Here is a 24,688-nt window from a genome sequence, read left to right as displayed (position 1 = left end):
CTTCCAACTTGACAACTGTTTGTGTAGCACTATCACGTCTTATGTGAAATGACAGTTCCTGTTAGTGGAACTACAGACCACTGTAGACTTGAATGAATGAGTGCTTCTCAGAAACAGCAATGACTTTTTTTTTTCCAGAAATCATTTCTTAATCCAGCTGCATAAAGAACCCATTTCGTAAGCAAACTCATATACAGTGAGGTATGTATGAACCAATTAGTGCTGCATACACAGGGGGCTATCTGCCCTTTGGATTTATGACTTGCACTGTCCTGTTCATGAGATACCTGTTTTATAGACAATCTAGCATGTCTAACTACTTAATCATACTTTCCTCTGATTTGACATGAAGTACTTTTAAGATAATGCACATCACTAAATTTGTATCGTCTTAAGTGGCATTAGGAAATCACAAAAGTACTGGTACAAAACTAATAAAAAAACAAGAGTCAAACTAACCCCCTTAAGGCTGCAAAATTTTGCCTTTTGTAATAATCCAGAAGGAGTGCTGTTCTTTCCCTGCATCTCCTACCATCCACTTCAAAATTCTCATCCTGCAAGGCCAGTGTCAAATGCTCAGCAATCTTTGCCCACACCCGACCAGGTTCCTTCAAGATGAATGGGTTCTGTGTAAGCACCTCCCTGAGCAGCATAATATCATGTCGTGCAGTAAACCGTACCTGCCTCTTCCGAGTCGACCCATGGGTGGAACTTGCACTGAAACCTGCAATTACAAAACTGATGATGTTACTCAAGAAATGACACCAATAGGCCACCTAAACACTTTGAAAACAGACAAGAAAGTTGTCAAAATTATTTTGCTTACCACCTCTAATGTTGTTGAGAAGACTTTTTGTGTGTTTAGTTTTCATACTGACTTGATAAAGTCATGTCAACATAACATATTAAAAGTTGCTGTGTAGTCAGGCAGGTTATGTGCCTGTCACAATCACTGACTCTGTACTCTCAACACATCAAGGAACCACTGCAACATTCACACTCAGTAAGAAACATATTGCAGAAGACTCCACTAGTCCTTATCATCAGCAACATGGCACTGGACCTTATCTAATTTCTCATTACCCCATGGGCATTTTGTTTCTGGCCTTTATGACTGAACATAGACCTGTATGAAGCACACTCTTAGGTGTAGAGAGTATGCCTAGACAGAGGTTGTGATATGTTTACCTGTGTCCTGCTTATGTGAAACTCCATTACTCAAACCTGGATACATAGAATGAGCTCAGAAAACACACATTTGTTTGTTTTTAGACCATTCTAATATGGAACTATTCATGTTGCCAGCCTGTCTAAGGTTATTTGCTTGACTAAGCCTACTTTATGTGAAACCTGGTGACATGAACCAGATTTGTTGAACAGACTCAAAGTACACAAGTAATAATCCACCTCGAGGTTATGTGATCAATGAGTTGCTTATACTAAAGTAATGGGGTGCAGGGGGTATGGAGGCTTGCCCCGTGCATAAAACATTTGTGTTTGTCTGTGCTCACTCCCTGTATCAGGTTTGAGTAAAGGAGGATCACATATGTAGGATACAAATAAACATATCACAACCTCTGTCTAAGCATATTCTCTACACCTAAGACTGTGCTTCACACTAGTCCATGTTCAGTCATCGAATTAAAATTTCAGTGAATGACTAATAAGTGAATTTTAAATATCAAAATTTAAATTACTGAACATGCTTATCTTCAAAAATAAAATCATCAAATGGCCATAGTTGGGCAACATCGCAAGCAATTGATGATGCTGTGCACCTTGTCAACCAAGGTGGGAGGGTCTGCCCCCCACACCTCCCTAACTATATCTACCAACTCTGAGATTGCACTACAGTGGGGAATAGGGCAAATTTATAAAAGGGTTTGTTTGGCTTACCTTATGCATCACGGTACTTCCTGGTTGTTGGCCAGCTATGGCCATTCAATGATTTTATTTTCAAAGATAAGTGTGTTCAGTAATTTAAACTTTCGATGTTTAAAGTTTGATTATTAGTTGTTCGCTGAAATTTTAATTTGATGGCTAAACACAGACCTGCTTTACACAGCTAATACAAAAACCTTGCCCACCTAAACTGACAAATTATCTCCAGTACTAGATTACACATTTTCTCACAGCATTCTCTAATGGTGCTCCTTCTCCCAGAAAATAAATCTCTAGGTCTCATAGTTTTTGCTCCCATATTTTCATATTCTGTTGGCCCTTCCACCCTCCAGGGCCACCGAGACCCATTCTTTCACTTCTGCTGGTGCTAGAAAGTGCTAGCTGGGAGGGATGACAGACAGACACAATACTGCCATCATCCATGTAGGGTGCAGGAAATTCACAATGCTTGCCTAGAGTGCAAGCATTCCTTCTTTAAGTTTACCCTTCCATTCCTCAGGTTGCATAAATATACTTGCAGAACCTCGGCAAATGGACCTCCTGCAGTGGGCCAGCTAACACTGATCACACACTCCCATTCCTACAGCAGATTTAGCACCTCCACTGCTGATGCTTCTAATCATACCCAGGTCGGCTGAGGAGAAGTTAGGACATTATCTCTCCAAAACACAAGAGCTGCCAGTGACTTTTCTCACTTTCTCTGTTAAAGCTACAGAAAGTACATTAAGTACATTAATTGTACTTCCAATCTTCCTTCACTTTTTCACCCTTTATCAGCCTTAAAAGACATACAAGAGGTAGATTTCCGACCCAACAACACACACCTTTGCTCCTGATCATGCCCAAACTGTCCCATATTCTTTTTCTCTTCCTCATCATCGTCATCTTTCTCAGCCCTTTGGCATCACTCTGGTCTCTGAGACTGCTTTAATTTACTGCCTACTGATTTCTACACTGACATCTTTACACATTCTGTTATTCATGCTGTTCTTGCCCTTTTAATGCTTTCTGGATTTTGTACACATAAGTACAATTATCACTGATCCATACTGTAACATGTGCATTGCAAGTTGTTTAATTCTGCTCTGTACCACATCAAAAATGAAATACTATACCTTGGTCCATCATTCCTACTTCACATACTTAAACTGCCTTTATGAATGTATGTGTCCCTGTATTCAAACATCATTATATAAAAGACCTGCAGTGTATGCAAAATGGAGATACAGACCGCTTTCATGTGCAAACTACAGGCATTTTTTTAAATAAAGGCTTACATTTTGCATATAAATTCTGACACGAGAAAAGCTTTATTAGGCATCAGACCTCAGATACATAAAGCCAAATAAAAAAATCCAGTTCTATTGTTAAAATCCTTTTCAAAAATCAAGCAAAATACATTTTGTATAAACACTATCAGCATCAGATGCAACCCTTAATCATAAGCATGTTTTTCTTTAGCCACTAAATTCCAAATGATCATCTCTTCCAGAAACATTCAACTATCACTTTAAGTCCACTATGTCCCTTTCCAAACTCAGTTCCCCAAATTAGTTGAGAATCATTTCTTTTATTTCTTCTTGCAACAAAGTTCTTATTAAAAAATATATATGAACAGGGAAAGGAACACAGGAAATGTTGAAAAATTAGGAATTAGGGGCCTCTGTCAAAGAAAACTCCTCAGAATACCCTCAAATAATGACACCACTTACAGACATGACAAAATAATATGTAAGCACAAAGAAAGTAAAACTATGGTTTACCAGTTATTTACAGCTTTGTTACAGAATCAGTTGACTCGCAGAGACATCCAATAATACAGTGTACCCATCAAAGCATTACTTCTAAAACGCACATACTAGATTATGTAAAATACAGTCAAATGTTCATCCTTGCTTGCAAACAAAATGCCAAACTAAGAATTAGTAACACCTGGAATTAAAGGGTGAACAAATTAACATAAAAGTAACATAAAATGTAGAAAAAGGTACCGGTAGGTTGGATATGGGAAAGAACAAAGGAGGGATTCATTAATAAAGAAAAAAAAATAACAGGAAAATGGCTATGAAAAAAGATAAACTGGAATACAATACAAGCATTTCACAATGGTATATCTTGCACTGCAAGTGAGCTAAACTGAAGTAAGAGCTGTTATAGACATGTGGCCAATAAAATGAGAAAGTACCAGTCACTCAGCAAGCAGAATTTAAGACAACCATCCTTGACTGTATTCAAAATATGTTACACAAGTTCCATGGGTGGCAGGTAATATATACAGATGAAAACCAACAAACCTTGAATCCTGGTGTGAAAAAAGTTCTCCTTTATTGAATAGACCCAACAAAATCCAACAAAATCTATGTTTACCATTATCTGTCTCTATAGATGTAAAAAGCTGTGGTTTAAATTAACATTAACAATTACACAAAACACTAAAATATTAAAGTAGAAGGAAAAAGCATTCTAGATGTTCAACAAATATCATGCTCCTTTTTTTATTCATATATTTTTTATTCATATTTTTTATTCATATATTTCTATATTTCTTTATTCATATATTTTTATTCATATATATATTTTTACTTTTACTTTTATGTTTGCAGATTATGTGCAGCAATAGTATGTTCATTTTTTTTTAATCAATTAACTATTTAAGTTTAATGATGTAATGTAATTCACCTATTAAGGTTCAATTAGTGAAAGGCTTACTATATAAGGATTGATGGTAGTGTTCATTAATTACTCTGATGATGCCCTACTTACTAGGGTGAAAGCGCTTAGTCATTGTCGTTGTTCCTACTTGTTTGTGGATTTTGTTGGATTTTGTTGGGTCTATTCAATAAAGGAGAACTTTTTTCACACCAGGATTCAAGGTTTTTCATCTTTTTCGTTTGTGGAGGTTCTAACATCATTGTTTATCCGACGGCCTGATTGCATCCCGGTGAGTTTCTGATATATAGACCAACAACGTATGTGATGACTACATACGTGATGACAACGTTTTGTTCATCAAGTTAACCTTCCATCCACAATTTCATCGGCTACAAACATTCTAAATAGAGTTTTCTACTCTTAAGAAGTTGTCTTAGATACTTTTGTTGGAAGTTTTGCAAAGTACTACCTGTGCTTTTCTACAACAACTGTGCACCACAGAACTTTACAGTATGGACTTTTTTTAAACAGACTTATCATTGGTAGTACCGTTCCTTTCTATACAATTCAAGTGATTTTTTAATTTCTTGTTTTACTACCTTATATGACACTACCCATCATCCTGCCTTGTTAAATACCATTGACTAAACGTTACTTTGCATTGAAATTTCACCGATTCTCAATAACAATTTTGTAACAGTATGGACATGCAGCGATTATTGCAAGAACATTTAGATATCACTAACAAATTAATTAAAACGCTGCGCACCAACTTAAAAATCCGCAGCTGAGGGTGAAGTTTTGATAACGGAATCTCAGGAGCAACTCTTTACGCTGCACTCTACTCCTAATACAAGTGTACAGAGGCCGGTTACTAGGCAACCATCTACAAGTACTTCGAATCACGGCGTGACGTCAGGGAAAGAAGACGCAAATATCCCACCCCTAACGAACAGGTCGACTAGATCTCATAACCATGAAGAACGGAATCAGACAACACGCAGTGTTCGTTCTAATCACAACAACAACTACACATCGAATATGGACTTGAATAATTTTCTTACGGCTCCATCCTTAAATAAGAGACAGCAAACTACGTCAAGAGATATGGGTACACTCAATACACAACTATTAGAATTTGAAAAAACTTTAAGAATTTTTAAATCGCTTCAGATGGACAATGCGTTCCTGGAACGCTCTCTTGAACTAAAACAGGTACCAAAGGGGCTACGCCTCTTTAAGCTACCACATGGCTTCCAGGAAGGCACAGAAATATTTACAGAACTATTACATCTTTTTGATAGAACTGGTTTAGATTTAATAAGACTGATTATTCGTAATAATAATGATAGACTGAATGTATTAAAGGAGAGACTGAACATTTTGGACAGTAACATTAAAGCTGATTTGTTATATGAACACAACAAATTCAGGCTAGAAAACATTTTTAAGGATATTGACAGGTATATCAATAAGGGTTTGGACATTAAAAATAACAAAATAGAAAGAGATAGTAGGGATTATAACAACAATAAAGCCTACATCCACTTTAGGGAATACAAAAATATGCAAGTTCAAAATCGAAAACAAGTTATGGTGAACAGACAAGACCCTATTCCTAATAATGATAACGTGAATACCAACCAAGTTAATTTTAATGATGAAGTTCAACCAGTTTTTTTAGAACCTCCATCCCTGAGGAGATCAGAACGGATAAGGGAACAACAGAACAGTCACAACCAACATTCTCACAGATATCACAACAACCAGCCATACAGAACCTACTCATGGCAGAGATAGCCACTACAAATTATAGTTATATAGAAGTGACTAGTGAGATAATAAATGGTTCAAAAAACAATATTGACACATTGTATCAAACACCAGATACACAGGGAATAGGTGAGTTGTTAGTGACAGTGAACAGTTTGAATGAGAATTGTTTGGATGTAGTACCAAATAATGTTATGGAAGACTGTTCTATTACTTCTTTCTCAGGTTTTAATTTTTACAATTTTACAGGACACAAATTCGACAACAAATGTTTACAACTATTAAGTAAAGGCTTCACATTTATACCGACATTTAAACTAGATGTAGGTAAAGTGTTGATAAATTTGAAAATTTACACTAGACTTTTAAATTTAAAAATATTTTTTCACAACACAGGTGATCCAGTGCAGAGCTCCAGACATTTGAGTCTTAAACGTCATAGCACCTTTATACCCCCACAAAATTGTATGATACAGATTTTTGAAAAGTTATGTGAATCACAAATCAGAAGAATCACTAAATACAACAATATTAATAAAAGTAATTTGACACTATCAGAGAATTTTTGTCTTAAAGAACTTCTGGTTCAGACAAATATCAAATTATGAAACCGGACAAAGGTGGGGGAGTAGTTATTATGCTTAGTTCTGACTACAACAATAGGATGTCTACTTTGTTGGAAGATAAAGAAACATATCAAAAGGTTAGTAGAAATGAGATCAACCAAGCATACACTAAGATTGATTGGCTGTTTTATGAATTCTTGATGGATGGGAGAATAGACCAACAAACCTATAATTGCATCTCAGTTGAATTCCCAATCACCCCATCTATATTTGGGATTCCCAAGATTCATAAGAACATGAACCATCCTCCGTTTAGACCTATAGTGTCAGCAAAAGGATCAAAGACAGAACCATTAGCAGCCTATATAGATTTTAAATGTAAACCTATTCTGAATTCTATACCACACATTTTAAAAGATTCATGGCATTGTCTTGAAATTATAAGACAATTCATGAATACTTTTGATTTTAGAACCAAATTCTTAATGGCCACTGTAGATGTTATCAACTTATTTACAGTTATTCCCCATGATCAAGGTTTGGAGATGTTTGAAGCATGCTTAAATAAATATAGTAAACACAACGGTCCTGATCACCGATTACTTACTGAGATGCTAGAACTGGTTCTGGAGAACAATTTTTTGTTCTTTAACAACAATTTTTTTAGACAAACAAAGGGGTAGCTATGGGGGCCAGGTGTGCCCCATTTACAAACTTGGTTTTAGCCTATTGGGAATCTGAGTATGTCTTTACAAGTAAACTTTGGAACAAAGTGTTGTTATACCTATCTAGATGACATTCTTATTTTTGGAAAGGATCTGAAGATGAATTTAATGAATTTGTTATTTTTGGGTAAAACTACGAGTTTTCTCAAATTTACTAGTCATGTGTTTGTTAACTTTTAGATATTACGCTCTGTTTGGATAATAACAAGTTTGAATCAGGTATTTACAGGAAGAAAACATATTCAAATTCTTTTTACATTTTGACAGTTGTCACCCGATGCATCAAAAAAGAATTTAGTTAAAGGACAAATGGTTCGATTGTCAAGAATCGTTAGTAATGAAGTAGCTTTTGAATGTGAATTGGACAAAATTATAAATATGTTTTTGGCTAGAGGATATCCTGCTGATATTGTTCAAGAGATTAGCAGAGATTTTAACTAAAAGGTGTACATTATACAAACCGATTATCTCCTTGGACTTTGATACTAATATAAGCATGAAATCACTAACTACAAGACATGACACTTTTATTTTACCATTTAATCACTGTTCTCAACAGATAGTTAAAGCTATATATGAATCTTGGACTAGTGTCTTTGAACTAAATCCAGAACTTATGGATATTTTGGGAAATACACCCAAAATAACATTTAGTAGAGGTAGAAATTTAAAAATCTGTTTGAACAGCACACTAATCATGCATAAAAATCTAAAATGAGTAAATGTGGAGCATGCCACGTTTGTAGATTTATTAACGATGGTCCCTACCTCTCTATTCATAAATATGTTAAGACTATTAGATGTCCAGGGGTATGTAACTGTAACTCAAATATGGTGGTTTATGTAGCATCCTGTACTGCCTGTCAAGCGTTTTATGTAGGGAAAACGATTAGAAAACTCAAAACACGAATCAGTGAACATTTACGTGATATAAAAAAACATAAAACAACCAGTGCTCTTTATAATCACAGTATCAATTGTCTTAATTTTAAAAGATTTATATTTTTTATTATCGACAGAACATACAACAAAGGAAACAACGGTGGCGATGAAAAAATGATACTGGAAGCCAAGGAATGTTTGTGGCAACTTAGGTTGAACGCCACAACATGGCCTGGCATTAATGAACACATTTCTATATCTAGCATATTAAAGCTTAAATCGCAGTTTATATAATATTGCATTTCCGGTACCATTACACCACCTTATATTTTAACGTTCTTGTTCATATTTTAACGTTTCCTGTTTACATTCATATGTTCATATACATTATGTTCATATACACTATATTAATATGTTAATATATATTTATAGTATATTTTTATGAATTTATATTTATATTTGTGTATTTATTTGTATAATTATGTAACATTATATATATATACATGTTTATATAGAAATATATATGTATTTGATAACATTCTTAATACATACATATTTTAGTACAATTCAAAATATTTTTATACTTATACTTTTATATTTAAGATTAAATTTATATTCTATAAATTATATATATTTATATTAAAAATATATTAAAAATTTATTATTTATATTTTTTTATATTTATATTTAATATTTAATACACATATACAATATATTCAAATATTAAGATAATTGGAACATTCCTATATTGTATTTATTTTTACATTGCAAAAAATTTTACTCTCTGATTATGATTTATTGGTTTTAATACATATACATATGTATATTATTTATTTTTTGTGATACTGTGATTATTCATTTATTTTATTTATTTTATTTTATTTCATATATATACAAAACAATAAATACATTCTATGTTTACCATTATCTGTCTCTATAGATGTAAAAAGCTGTGGTTTAAATTAACATTAACAATTACACAAAACACTAAAATATTAAAGTAGAAGGAAAAAGCATTCTAGATGTTCAACAAATATCATGCTCCTTTTTTTATTCATATATTTTTTATTCATATTTTTTATTCATATATTTCTATATTTCTTTATTCATATATTTTTATTCATATATATATTTTTACTTTTACTTTTATGTTTGCAGATTATGTGCAGCAATAGTATGTTCATTTTTTTAAATCAATTAACTATTTAAGTTTAATGATGTAATGTAATTCACCTATTAAGGTTCAATTAGTGAAAGGCTTACTATATAAGGATTGATGGTAGTGTTCATTAATTACTCTGATGATGCCCTACTTACTAGGATGAAAGCGCTTAGTCATTGTCGTTGTTCCTACTTGTTTGTGGATTTTGTTGGATTTTGTTGGGTCTATTCAATAAAGGAGAACTTTTTTCACACCAGGATTCAAGGTTCGTTGGTTTTCATCTGCGTTACTAGTTTTTCATTTGTGGAGGTAATATATACAGTTTGTGTGTGTGGAAGGTGCCCTGAAGCACTGGAAGCTGGCTCGCTGATATATTCTTATCACGACAGAACCCATATAGCTGTGGCTACTGCAGCAGTGATCATAATGAAGACCATTATACTTTCTTAGCTTGACCCATCTTTTCATATTCCTGCCTGTGTGTGACATTAACTATGCTGCTCAGTAATGCCACATGGAAACTACTCTGTGGGTGCTCACAAAGTACAGGAATTTTCAGTGGAATCAAAATTTTAAGTGTAATTGGAGGATATAAATAAGAAGTTATGTACTCACCATAATGTTCCATCTGAGTAGGCAAACTTCATTTGGCAGCAACCTATGGGTCTTTGGATCCATATCGGATCCGAGCCGGCAGTTTCCAACAGCTGAGATCCAAGCTCCAAGCTCCTCCCCCTACCCATAATCCCCTGCCATCCCTACCTGACCTCAGATCGAGTTTGTCTAATGCAAGACTTGCACCAAATAGCCAGTCTATGGTCTGACCTCGATACAATCAGATGACAAAAGAGTAATATAAACATTCGACGGTCAGGGGGAAGGAGGGAGGGACGGTTTCTGCCAAATTAAGTTTACCTACTCAGATGGAACGTTATGGTGAGTACATAAGTTCTTAATCTGAAGTAGTTAACTTCATTTGTGCATCAACCTATGGGACAGAATCCCCAGCTACCTAAATCTTGGGAGGTCCTCATGGAAGGATGTTCCGGAGCACTGCAAAGCCAAAGGATGCTCTCTCTCTGGAAACCAGGTCCAACTTATAATGATTTATAAAGGTATGAGATGAAGCCCAAGTGGCTGCCGAACAAATTTCATCCAATGAGACTCTAGAACGAAAGGCAGCAGAGGTGGAAATTGACCTAGTAGAATAGGTGTGGACTCCTTGGGTTGCGGGCTGGCCAGAACTTTCATATGCTAGTAGAATACACTGTGAAATCCATCTGGACAGTGTGACTTTAGAAACTGATTTTCCAAAATTAGATTTAGCAAAGGAAATAAACAGCTGGTCTGATTGCCTATGACCAGCTGTTCTGTGTAAGTAGAAACGTAGTTGTCTATGAACATCCAACAAGTGCAATTTATATTCACCTTTGTTTTGGTAATTGGGAAAGAAGACAGGTAAGTTAATAGTTTGATTGATACTTGATTCGGAAGCAATCTTAGGAAGAAAGGAGGGATTGGTCCTGAGGGATACTCTGTCTTTGTGAAAAGTCAAATACGGTGGCTTGGCGGAAAGGGCTTGTAGTTCAGAAACCCTTCTGGCCGAAGTGATAGCGACGAGAAAGGCTGTTTTCCAGGATACTAGTTTAAGATCCACTGAAGCTGCGGGCTCAAAGGGAGGAGCTGTCAAAGCCTGGAGCACGAGCGCTAAATCCTAAGGAGGGACTACGTCCTTCACCGGGGGTCTTAGTAGGAAGGTACCCTTCAAAAAGGCCTTACGCAATCTGGTTGAGATCAAAGGGCCTAGGTCACTCCCCACGTGATAATGTGAAATTGCTGCCAGCTGAACTCTGACCGTGGAAGAGCTGGCTCCTTGGTCAAAAAGTCCTGACAAAAAGTCTAACACCACGGGCAACGGAGCCGTAAAGGGGTCTAAGTTTTGTTGCTGCGCCTAAACAAAAAAAAGTTTCCGTTTGCTATCATAAAGTCTTCTAGTAGACGGCTTGTGGGCCGCCACTAAGATAGCTTTGACTGGAGAAGAGATACCGGGAGTCCTAGCTAGGAGTGGAACTGGAGCAACCAAGCCGTGAGCTTCAGATTGTCTAGATTCGGGATCAGAAGGTCTAACGGGTGCGAGATCAGATCCGGGATGGGATCCAGAATCCAGGGAGGATTCACTAGATGAGACCATAGATAAGGGAACCAAGCCTGACGAGGCCAGAATGGGGCAATGAGGATTATTCTGCTCCCCAGCCGACTGGCTTTCTGTGAACTTCAGCATTAGAGGAAGAGGAGGATAAGCATAAAGGAGACCGGGTGGCCAAGCATGTGCCAGAGCATCTCGGGAGGATTCCCAGGTGGGGGAATTAGAGCAAAGTAGTCATTGCACTTCGTGTTTGAGGGAGAAGCGAAAAGATCGCAACAAGGTTGACCCCATTTGGAGAATATTTGTTTTGCTACTTCGGGATTCAGAGACAACTCGTACAGCAAGAGAATCGTGCGACTCAGTCTGTCCGCTAGGATGTTGGACCGTCCCGGAATGTGCGTCGCTATGAGAAAGTGGTTGGTGGAGATCACCCATTCCCACACTCTCATGGCCTCTCGGCAAAGTGGATAGGACCTGGTTCCCCCTTGTTTGTTGATATACCAGACTACCGACATGTTGTCCGTCTGGACCGCAATAGTCCCCACGGGAAGAAGGCTCTGGAGTGCTTGCAACGCCAACAGCACCGCCCTCATCTCTAGGACATTGATATGCAGCGAGGTCTCTGTGTGGTCCCACGTGCCTTGGACTATCCTGCCTAGACAATGCCCCCCCCCACCCAAGGCGAGAGGCGTCCGTGGTCACCATGGTTAGGGGATGGGACATAGCAAAGGGCCGACCTTTGAGGAGGTCTGGGGACTGGAGCTACCACAGGAGGGCCTTCCTGCAAACCTTGCTGAGGCGAATGGGATGGTTTAGAGGGTAATGCAGGAAGGACCATTGGACTTGGAGGGTCCACTGCAGGACCCTCATGTTCAAACGCGCCATGGGCAGCAGGTCGATGGCTGCTGCCATCGACCCTAGGGCCCTCAGGACCAAAGCTGAAGGAGATGGGGAATGAAGAATTGCCCGCACATGGAGTCTTAGGGTTCGAAGCCCATCCGAAGTCAAGAAGGCTAGGAGCCGGCACGTATCCAATCTGGCCCCGATGAAGTCTATGATTTGGGTCGGCAGGTGGGAAGATTTCTCTACACTGACTGTGATCCCCAGCCGGGGAGCTAGACGGAGGAAAGAGTCCCTGGCCGCGCAGAGTAGATGCCTTGTGGGGGTGGTCAGGAGCCAGTCGTCCAGGTAGGGGAAGACCTGAATTCCCTGGAATCTCAGGTGAGCCGCTATCACTGACAAAACCTTGGTAAACACCCTGGGGGCTGTGGTGAGACCAAAGGGGAGGACCCTGAATTGGTAATGACTGGCTCCTAGCTGGAAGCGGAGGAACCTCCTGGAGCGTCTGTCCATCAAGATGTGGTAGTACGCATCCTTGAGGTCGATAGAGCATATCCAGTTGTTCTCTTGCAAGAGGGGGAGAATGGATTGAAGTGTGACCATCCGGAACTTTTCTTTGGTTACTGACAGGTTCAAGAGGGATAGATCGAGAATTGGCCTCAAGTCCCCCGTCTTTTTTGGCACCAAGAAGAACCTGGAGTAAAAGCCCAATCCGAAATGGTCTGGGGGGACGTGCTGAATGGCTCTTTTTTCTAGCAGCTGCTGGATTTCCGCAGCCGTGGCCTCCCTCTGATCGGGGGGGGGGGACATCGGGGAGGAATCTGGGATTGCGAGGGGGATGAAGAAACAGGATTTGGTAACCTCTGGATATGATACGAAGCACCCAGCAATCTGTCGTGATGGACTCCCAAGCTGCCAGGTGCCTCGAAAAACGCCCCCCAACTGCCTCCAGAGTGGAGCAGTCGGGTAACCTCTCAGGGTTGCTGCATGGGCCGATCAGAGAATGATTCTCTGGACCCAAAACTCCTCGGACCCCCTCTGCCCCTAGGGCGTCCACCCTGTCCTCCTCTGCCTCAGAAGGACTGGGTGTCCGGAGTGTCACAGGACTGTTGCAACTTCCGGAACCACATCTTCTTCTGTCCCTTTTGGTTCTTGGAGGAAGCGGACTCAGACGGCAGACAATGTCTTCCCGTCCTTCTCGCTCTGGACTAAAGTTTCTCGTACGGTTTTGCCAAAGAGGGCAGAACCATCAAATGGGGCATTAGCAAACGACACCTTAAAGGGTTCCACGAAATCACAGTGGTGGAGCCACGCCTGTCGCCTCATGACTATGCGCGCTCCGCTAGCTCTAGCGGCTCCTTCCATAGCATGGGATAGTAGCTGCATAGAGGTATTAGAAATAGACCTAAGAGTGGCCATTCGGGCAGAGTACACCTGCTTGTCCTCTGCCAACATAGACTCCGGGTGTGACCCAGCGTACTCTTTAATAAGGTCTCGCTGGAGCCGTATGACATGTGCCATGTAGTTCAGTGACCTTACCGAGAAGGTAGCTGAACTGAAGACTCACTTCCCAAGGCGGTCCATCGCCCGAGACTCCTTGCTAGGAGGATGGACCGAGGGACTTTCTTGGGCCAGTTCCCTCTTGGTGGCTGCCACCACCAACATGGCATCTACCGGGGATCCCTTACTCCAGTGCACTCTGTCGGAGGGGGGACTAAGTATCCTATCAGGTCTCTTCGGGACGGGCTCCACAGTGTCAGGCTCCTTCCACACCTGGTAGTGATCAGGTCTACTGGAGGGGACACCCAAGAGGTAGACGGGCCTGGTTCAAATGCCTCCAGAACACAGACTCGTCCGAGGTAGGCTTTGGGGCGGACCACCCTCCCCTTATTCTGAGCATCTCCGTGATGTCTCCAAAGGAGACGTCTTCGGGGGGTGATCTTGGGGAACCTTCCCCTTCCTCCAAATCTGTGTCCTCGGTCAAGGACTCAGGGGAATCCAAGTGTCTCCTTTTGCACTTGCGCTTGTGAGGGACCTCCTCAGGGGGGGGGGCTGTCCGAGGAGGCCTCACCAGGCTCATCATGTCCCAACAAGGGAACTACCTGGGACGTTAGAGCAGGCTGTCCCAGGGGCTGGGTGATAGAAGCCAGAGCCAACTGAGAGGGAGTGCGGGGTGGAGCCATAGCTGTGGCCGGGGGCCTGGAATCCCTCGACAGAGCCCTCTCCACCACGTTGAAAGCTGAAGGAGAGCTGCTCTCTTTGGGATCCGAGAGCAAACCCTCCCTCGGATCCGAAGGGCCAGTATGCTCTGACCTGGATGGAGCCGAAGGCACACTGACACCCTTGGATCCGAAGCTCAGCTCTCGGCTCCGAGAGCTTGGATCCACCGAAAAGGGACCCGACAGACACGAGGGCGCTGTCAGCGCCAAAGTACTAGATACTATCGGCACTGACACCCCCCCGGCTCCAATGCCACTCTACTCCGAGGACTCCAAACCTGGGAAGCAGGTTGGAGAAGGAGCTATTGGGGCAAAAAAGGGGGTCAAGCTCCCCCCCCGGGGGGGAGGCAGGAGCACTACCATCTGCAGTTGGGCCTGGAGGAATCTTCTCATCATCCGGTCCAAATCTGCGTCCGTTAAGCTTTTGGTGGACCTGGACGAGGCCACAGAGGCGGGTCGGGAGTGCCGCCTCGAAGACCTTGAGGGAGACCGGGCCTCCTCCACCTCCGGTCCTGGTGAGAAGCAAGGTGACCGGAGCCGGGAAGGAGAAGGCTCGGAGGTCTTGAAGGGAGAAGCCCGCTTAGCTGGCGGGGCCAACGTAGAGGCCTCGGCCTGCCGCTTGTGGTGCTTCTCCCTGCGCTTCTCTTTTCTGGTTTCCCTATCCTCCTGGTCTGAGGTGGGAGGTTGAGTCCTGGCCAGGGGAAGGGAAGCAGTCGTGGGTACTGCCGCAGCTGCGGCAGGCAACGTGGCGGGACCGGAGGTCGGAACAGAGTCTAGGGGCAGAAGTCCCGCCAGAATCAACTTCGACCTCCGGTCCTTAAGTGCCCTGGGGTTGAATGCCGCACAAATAGTGCAACCAGATGAGAGGTGTTCAACCCCAAGGCACAAAACGCACAGAGTGTGGCCATCCGCTGGGGATAGCTTATGGCCACACTTGGTACATTTAGAAAAGAATGTCTTTGGAGCCTCAGACATTATACTAAGAAAGACACACACACTAGGCCCCAAACACACACACCCTGACGCTCTCACGGGTGTGGGGGGGGGATAAGCTAAAATTAAAATTTGTAGGGAAGAAAACTACAAGAGGAAGCTAAACACACACACAACACTTTTTTTTTTTTTTGACAGGAAAGTAAAGAAAAAAGACAAAATTTCCTCACAAAGTCTTGATTAGAAAATCCCAACACCTGGAACTCAAAGATCAAGCTGCTGGCTTCAACCGTGGCAAACTAGATCTGAGGTCAGGTAGGGATTGCAGGGGATTATGGGTAGGGGGAGGAGCTTGGAGCTCGGATCTCAGCTGTTGGAAACTGCCGGCTCAGATCTGATGACCCATATGTTGATGCACAAATGAAGTTAACTACTTCAGATCTAACTTTAAAAGTGTTGGTATTTCAAGAGTATTCTCCGTTCTTTTATGTACATTGATTCTGATATAAATCAGTATATACAAGTAGCAGGCAACTGGAAGACATAGCCCCTGCCCCCCCAAGTCAGTGGGTACAGAGGGCAAATACTATTGAGGTGCACCAGAAAGTTTTGGAATTTGCTATTTTTTATGGATCAGGGTTTAATTTTCACAGTCTCAGAACTCATACTCTTGTAGCCTGTGTTTTCAACAAGCAGCTAGAATACTGCATTATGGATTCACTTTAACTGGAAAAGAAGCAGAGCTTTACAATGGTGCATGGCTCACGGATTCTCATATGTATGCATATATATGTATGTGTGTGTGTGTGTGTGTGTGTGTGTGTGTGTGTGTGTGTGTGTGTATATATATATATATACACACATGTGTGTGTGCATGCATCTGTGTGTAGTAAACAGTAGAATTCATGGCAAATAACTGAATCTGTTAGCCACTGGTAACATATGCATTGTGTTGATGTCATCTGGTGGCCAATTGTTAAATCATCCACAAGGAATTCTGGTACAAAAAAAGCAGTTAGAACTGAAGCCTGAAAATTATTACAATACTTGACTAGGGTTAAAAATAAAGGAAAAGTAATATGCACTCAAAATGGAAAAGAAACACAAAATAAAATATATTGTCAGACATGAACATCTATTCAAATACATCTTTAGAAAACAACAAATACATAGCAAGTAATATTAACTAGTGACCTACTAGTAAGACAGCAGTATTAAATTAAATATCGGTGAAATAGTCATATTCCTATTTTAAGACAAATAAAACCTTTCTATACCCGGTTCTGTGACATGAAAAGTACTCGTATGCTAACTAGAGATATTCATTAAGACCAGGAGCATATAAAGTATCCAGATTAACAATCTACATTTGTTTCTTTCTGTTTTCATTTTTATGTTTGTTAGGAACACAGCCACTTAGTATAGCTATAGTAATAAAAGTGAAACAGGAAGTTAAGCGTTTTTCTTTACATTTAAGCACTGCATTCTTTTTTTTCCCCCAAGCAACAGAGATCGCTTAAACAAAGTATTCTGCTACATCTGACACAAAGTTTGACCAACATGAAAGGCCCCACCATAGGTCTCAACCTGCTAAGAGGCCAATGTGGAACACTGAAGTGTACCTTGACAATGGCCATGGCCTTTCAACCAAAATATACCATATGTAAGTATTGAATAATAAATACACTTTCTTGCAGACACAGACATTTACATAAAAACACACACAGATGTAGAAGCAAAAAGTGGCTCACTCATCGAGAAACTCAGACACACACAAGCACACACAGTAGTAACTTCACTGTTGGTATAATTTATGTATTTCTTTATTCATTCAGAATAAAACATCAGAGGATACTCTGCCAATTAAGTGGCTATAACTGCTGTATACAGAGTCACACAAAGTCGCCAAGGCACAGATACACAGATAACTTACCACATACCCACTCACAGAAATGTACCCCATTACGGCCACTTTATTGACCCAGTACTTCTCAGATCTTTGATTCTGATTCACTGAAGGAAGAAATACATACATTGTACCAACTGTGAAGTCACTGCTGTCAGACACATACAGTCCAAAGCATTGCATCTCCAATGCCCCCCTCATCACACATACACATATGATGTTCTCAGCTATCCTTGACTTTGCTGAATGTCCCTGATTTTTTCTCATATTGCTGTCTGTTCTTCAGACATTTTTCACATATTGAGGACTGCAGTCCCTGAGTAATCATTAACAGTTTGAGTTTCATACTTCATAAAATGCATGCTAAGGCAAAATGTGTTATTTTATCAAACTTCAAAGTATATAACAGTATTTAAAATCTGACTTGGGAACTTTGTCTCCAGTTTTTTTTTTTTTTTGTCTTTATCCCTGATTCTTGAGCCAAGAGATTGTCAGATGCTTACATATACATCATACCTCTGAAGTGTCCAGATTTTTGCCTCATATTTTTGTTCATTTCGTCATAAAATGTATGGTTTTCTGGCAAACCATTGAGGGCTGAGTCTCTGAATAATTACATACATTTGAGTTTCAGACTTTATATCCTTCAGAAAATGCATGCTAACACAAATCCTGTTATTCTAGCAACTTTCTAAGTTTATAAGAGAAACATTTAAAATTGGTTCCTTTTTTGGGGCCTTTGTCCTCACCCCCATTAATTAAGGCTATGTCCAGATTTCTTGTGCTAAGAGGTTGAGAGCTAGGACGGACACACACACACACACACACACACACACACACACACACACACACCATACCTTACAATGCCCAAAATTTTGCAGAATACCCAAATTATTGGCTCATATTTCTGGTCTGTTCCTCATAAAATATGTAGTTTTCTGGCAAATCACTAGGGAATGAAATAAGATAATGACAGAAATTTGAGTTTCAGACATCACATCCTTCAGAACATGTATGGTAACACAAAACCTGTTATTCTAGTAACTTACTAAGTTTATAAGAGCAGTATCTAAAAATTGTCCATATTTTTGTGGCTTTATCCCCACATTATATTTGGCTACTGGCTTTGTCCAGATTTATTACTCTAGGAAGTTGAGAGGTATGCATTTAAAGAGAGGGAGAAAATATAAAATAGAAGCAAAATGGTAACAGAGTAAATAACTGCAATACCAGCAATTAAAAGGAATCCTTTTAATTTTATTTTTTTCTCCCCCTCTTGAAACACAGTTTGTCACAACCATGTTTAGCAAGGGGAAAAGTGGCAGAAGTTTATTTTCTGTCATTATTTGTGCTTCATAGGTATCGTTATAGGCAGCCCTGAAGCCATGGACTTTTGTCATTCCAAATGGCTGATAAAGGTCAAACTCATTCTCTGACTGGCTCCCTTTCTTTCTCTCTCTCTTTGCCAAATGGCTATAATTATGATTTGGGAGCCAATCAGAGAATGAAAAGCTGAACAGCAAAACACTACTTCAGTGTCAGTGTCAAATGTGGAGCTTTCTGCACAAAGCACTGCAGTTGAAAGCTAAGGGCCCCACAGGCATGTTACTAGATAAATCACCCACTTACTACTGCATGTTATGAGCTCTCTAATTTCAAATGTTTTGTGTACATTTTTGGATGTGAAAATCTTGGACTTACTAACACATGCAGCACAGGAACAATAACCACAAGGGCAATATCCTAAAGGTTTGATCTTCTAGAAAGGGTTGTGCAGTTTTGGGTCTGTGTGAATCTGTAAAATAAGCTAACCACTGTATTAAAGTATGACCTCTGTGATATAGAAAACTGCATTTGTCTTTAACAACAGAATAGCAAAATAGTCAGCCTTAAGATTGGGCCAAAACTTGTCAAAAACTTCCCTGATCTTGAAATATTGTTGCTGCTAATGGTGGTCACAAAAAGAACTGGGGGATCATCTTGTGAAAAGCTACCCCTCCTCTGCTGGTGTGCTAACAAAGCACTTCTAGGTTGGTCGCAAGCCCTGTCTTTAGCTCTTGTAACCACATCATGTTTATAGCCCCTTGTTAAAAACCTAAGCATCAACTCCTCTGCCTGCTACTCCATGACAAAAGGGTCACTGCAAATCTTGCAAATTCTTACAAACTGAGAATATATAATGTTGTCAACCATGCATTTGGGATGAGAATTGGTGTTTGCTTGTAATGAATTCCTGGGAAAGGGTTTCATATAGAGCAAAGTGTGCATTGACCAATCAATTATTTTAGTTACAGTTATATCCAAAAACTCAGTAGTAAACGGACAGTGCTCAGCTGTAAATCTAATTTCCAAAGGGATCATGTTAAAATATTCAACAAAAGGAAGACATTTAGCCATGTTCCCTGTTCAAAGCAACCAGCAGTTATCAAGATGCCTGTGCCATGTTAGTTTTAGGTACAAATTAATTATAAATTGAAAGATTCAAGAAAGCCCATAAACAGGGCACCATAAACAGTGGCAAATGTTGCAGACCACTTTTAAGGTATTATGTTTTATAATTATATAATTGCTCAATTATCCAATAGAATTTTTGAGTAGTTAACTGTTGAAACTATTTAAATGTGTGTAACTTTGGTTTTGGTATTCTGATGACGTTCCCTGTGTAGAATGAAAGCACTAAATCTTGTTGGATACCAAGTCGTACTTAATAAAATTTATTTGGGACATTTGTACTATGACTTCAGCCTTCACTGAGACCAGTGTGCTGGACTGAGTGGTTCTTTGTGGATTACAAATTAATTATGCTCACTAACAAACAGATTCAAGAAAGTCCATAAACAAACAGGGCAGCATATACTATGGCAAATGTTGCTCCCACACACGTGTGTGTGTGTGTGTGTGTGTGTGTGTGTGTGTGTGTGTGTATATATATATATATATATATATATATATATATATATATATATATACCTATGTATATATATATGTATATGTATATATGTATATATGTGTATATATATGTATATATGTATATATGTATTTATATGTATATATATATATATATATGTATATATATGTATATATGTATTTATATGTATATATATATATATATGTATATATATGTATATATGTATATATATGTATATGTATATATATATATATATATATATATATATATATATATATATATGTATATATATATATATATATATATATATATATATATATATATATATATGTATATATGTATATATATATATATATATATATATATATATATATATATATATATATGTATGTATATATATATGTATATATGTATATGTATATATATATATATATATATATATATATATATATATGTATATATATATATATATATATATATATAGATGTATATATATATGTATATATATATATATATATATGTATATATATGTATATATATATATATATATATATATATGTATATATATATATATATATATATATATATATATATATATATATATATATATATATATATATATATATATATATATATATATATATATATATATATATATATATATATATATATATATATATATATATATATATATATATATATATATATATATATATATACATATATATATATATATATATATATATATATATATATATATATATATATATATATATATATATATATATATATATATATATATATATATATATATATATATATATATATATATATATATATATATATATATATATATATATATATATATATATATATATATATATATATATATATATATATATATATATATATATATATATATACATACATATATATATATATATATATATATATATATATATATATATATATATATATATATATATATATATATATATATATATATATATATATATATATATATATATATATATATATATATATATATATATATATATATATATATACATATATATATATATATATATACATATATATATATATATATATATATATATATATATATATATATATATATATATATATATATATATATATATATATATATATATATATATATATATATATATATATATATATATATATATATATATATATATATATATATATATATATATATATATATATATATATATATATATATATATATATATATATATATATATATATATATATATATATATATATATATATATATATATATATATATATATATATATATATATATATATATATATATATATATATATATATATATATATATATATATATATATATATATATATATATATATATATATATATATATATATATATATATATATATATATATATATATATATATATATATACATATATATATATATATATATATATATATATATATATATATATATATATATATATATATCAATCACACACACTGGATACCCCATGGGTGGGATGTGAATATGGCTGTCAGTGTTGTCTGCCCCGTCACTTCTGCAAAGGGACTGATGTCAGCAGAATGCCCCACCCCCTCCCTCCAATTAGTAGTATGCATTATTGTCTCTCCCGTCTCCAGAAGGGAGATCAATATGCTACTATATCCTGTTCATGTGTTCCTCCCATCCTCACTGCCCACACCCTCAAGTGCCTGAGAAAAGAATGAAACTTGGGTCAACTCAGCCATAGTCGAGGCACTATCCCTCTATACCACCTGTGTGGGTTGAGCTCTAATTTTTTTTTTTTTTTCTTGAAGACAACACTGCCTGAGGCTGCATCAGCTTATGTTAGCTCATCAACTGATATGAAAGACAAATTCTCTACAATGGAAAAACGTTTTGCTTGAGCTGAGAAAATATCCTGAGCCCTTCAAACTACTCAGAAGATGAAGAATAAACAATAAGAAAATTTTCAGCAAAGTAAAAAGAATGACTTGTGAATTCAGTGAACAGTTTCAGCTTTTGATACAAGACGTACCATTCTCAAATTTAGCTGCATCTCAAAGTCCCCTTTTTTCTCTGGACTGCATGTTGTGTTCTGCATCCTGCTTATTTTTTCTGACTTATCTTTAACAATATGGACTACAACAGTACATCAAATATTGTTTTTACTTCTACAATTATATAAATATCTATCTATATTTATAACTGTTTTACTATTATTATTAATCGGAAGGTGACCGACTGCTAAATAGCCCTACACTTAACTATTAGGTGTGGTTTTGCTCCAAGACATCCAGTTGGTTTATTTTAACTGGGTGTTTTATAAGGACCCTGGGATTCAGGTAATTTATGTCTGCTCACACTAACTGTTTAACATAGGTTTGGTCAATTAGTGTGATGAAGAGAAATTCTGATTCAGAGACATGGCAAAGCCAAAGTGAGAAACATCGCATTAGCAAGCTCATTACCATGTCTGTAAATCAAAACCTGTGTCACTCTCACACAAAAACACTCACCCATATACCTACATGCATGCTCCAAGACATACATTACACAACAGCAAACACACACCCAGCCTTATAATCCCCTACCCAACTCTTAAAGTGGGACCAGCAGGGCAGATGCACACACACATTTGTTCAGCCTCATTCATGACCCTACAGACACCCCCCACCACCACCATGGCTTTGCTGGATTTACCTGTACCACTAGGAGTGAATGGATGACCACCAACTCAAAGGCATTTCAGTACTGAAGATGGCTGCGCTATTTTGCACTTATATCTGTACAGGGACTTTTGGTGGTAGTGATATCTTTTCAGTGACAAATAGGCCATATTTATGCAGGTGTACAGAAAGCCGGTATTTTAGATGTAGTTATCAACGTAGTATAGAGATGTTCTGACCATGTACTGCTTTCCTCACTCTGAAGAGAAATGATACACTCAGTCTTAATGGAATTTAAATGTCATGCAACTTGGCAGACAGTGAATTGATTCAGCAAGTCATGAACTGGTACCCTTTTTTCAGTTCTTAGTCAAAGTTTCAAAGAATGATTCATGGCCATAGGGCATATGCTGCCCCTAAGACTGCACTTCCATGCACAAGTATTTACACACAACTTAATATTAAATGCATTTAGACCATTTGGTGGTGGTATCATTCCTGCAGCAGCAAATGTTACTATCCTAGAGAATTAGGTTTTTATTTTTTTTGGGGGGGGGGGGTCATACCATATCTGCTGACCATATGTCTGATCTCCATGATTATGCCCGTTATTTTCCTACTGGGTGAGAAACAATCACGTGCTACTGATCATCAAGGCAGCCATCATATGAAACTGGATACCTGCCCTAACCTCCCCATCCCGAGTGCTGTGCATAAGCTAGGTGAGAGGTCATGCAATGGTTGCAGCATCACCTGCTTCAATAAATGATGTAGTATTAACAAGGAGCTCAAGGACTTTATCTGGGAGGGGAAGACGGCAGCAGTCAAGTGGGATAAGATGATTCTTCTAGTAGAACAGGGCAGATTGGGATTACCCAGTTTGAAGGGGGTATTTCAGAGCTACACAGTTAAAGCTCCTATACATAGCACAAGCAGGAAACTATAATTCAAAGTGGAAAGTGATGATGCTGAAACTGGGGGGAACTCAAGAAACAATGAGAGACTAGGATTTTGGATGCATGCCTTTAAGGAAAAAAAACAATAATCATAAAGAATATTATATCCATATAGTAGCTGAAAGCATTCTAAGAACTAAGCCAACACAGGAATTGAGAAAGGAGATTCTGCCAACAGGGATGACTGCAATTAGTGATACAGACAACAGGCAAGAGGGGGCTGGCATTTATTAGAGAAAACTGGAAAATGAACCAAAGTATTGGGAGCAGATAATTAGACCGGGAAAGATGACAGAATGGGAAAATGCCAAGAATTTATTTGGACTGCAGATTAGAGATTACCTTCCCTATCAAGGACTGATATCAGAATATAGGCAATGAGAACGAAATAGGGGGGTCCTAGATG

General features: G+C 37.8%; 1 protein-coding gene across 2 annotated transcripts in view; it reads right to left on the bottom strand.

The window, feature by feature from the left end:
• The window catches only part of LOC122796326 (reticulocyte-binding protein 2 homolog a-like), a 316,928-nt gene that overhangs the window by 99,349 nt on the left and 192,891 nt on the right, over positions 1-24,688 (bottom strand). For both annotated transcript variants that reach the window (XM_044064720.1, XM_044064719.1), the window contains exon 2: positions 460-724. In XM_044064720.1, coding sequence (XP_043920655.1) covers positions 460-724 — 265 coding nt within the window. The remainder of the gene's footprint in view (positions 1-459; positions 725-24,688) is intronic.

The sequence above is a fragment of the Protopterus annectens genome, chromosome 3.part0 (genome assembly GCF_019279795.1).
Source record: "Protopterus annectens isolate FY-2018-M chromosome 3.part0, PAN1.0, whole genome shotgun sequence".
NCBI lineage: Eukaryota > Metazoa > Chordata > Ceratodontiformes > Protopteridae > Protopterus > Protopterus annectens.
Note: the sequence above shows the minus strand (reverse complement) of the source record. Positions and strands in the feature narration are given on the sequence as shown.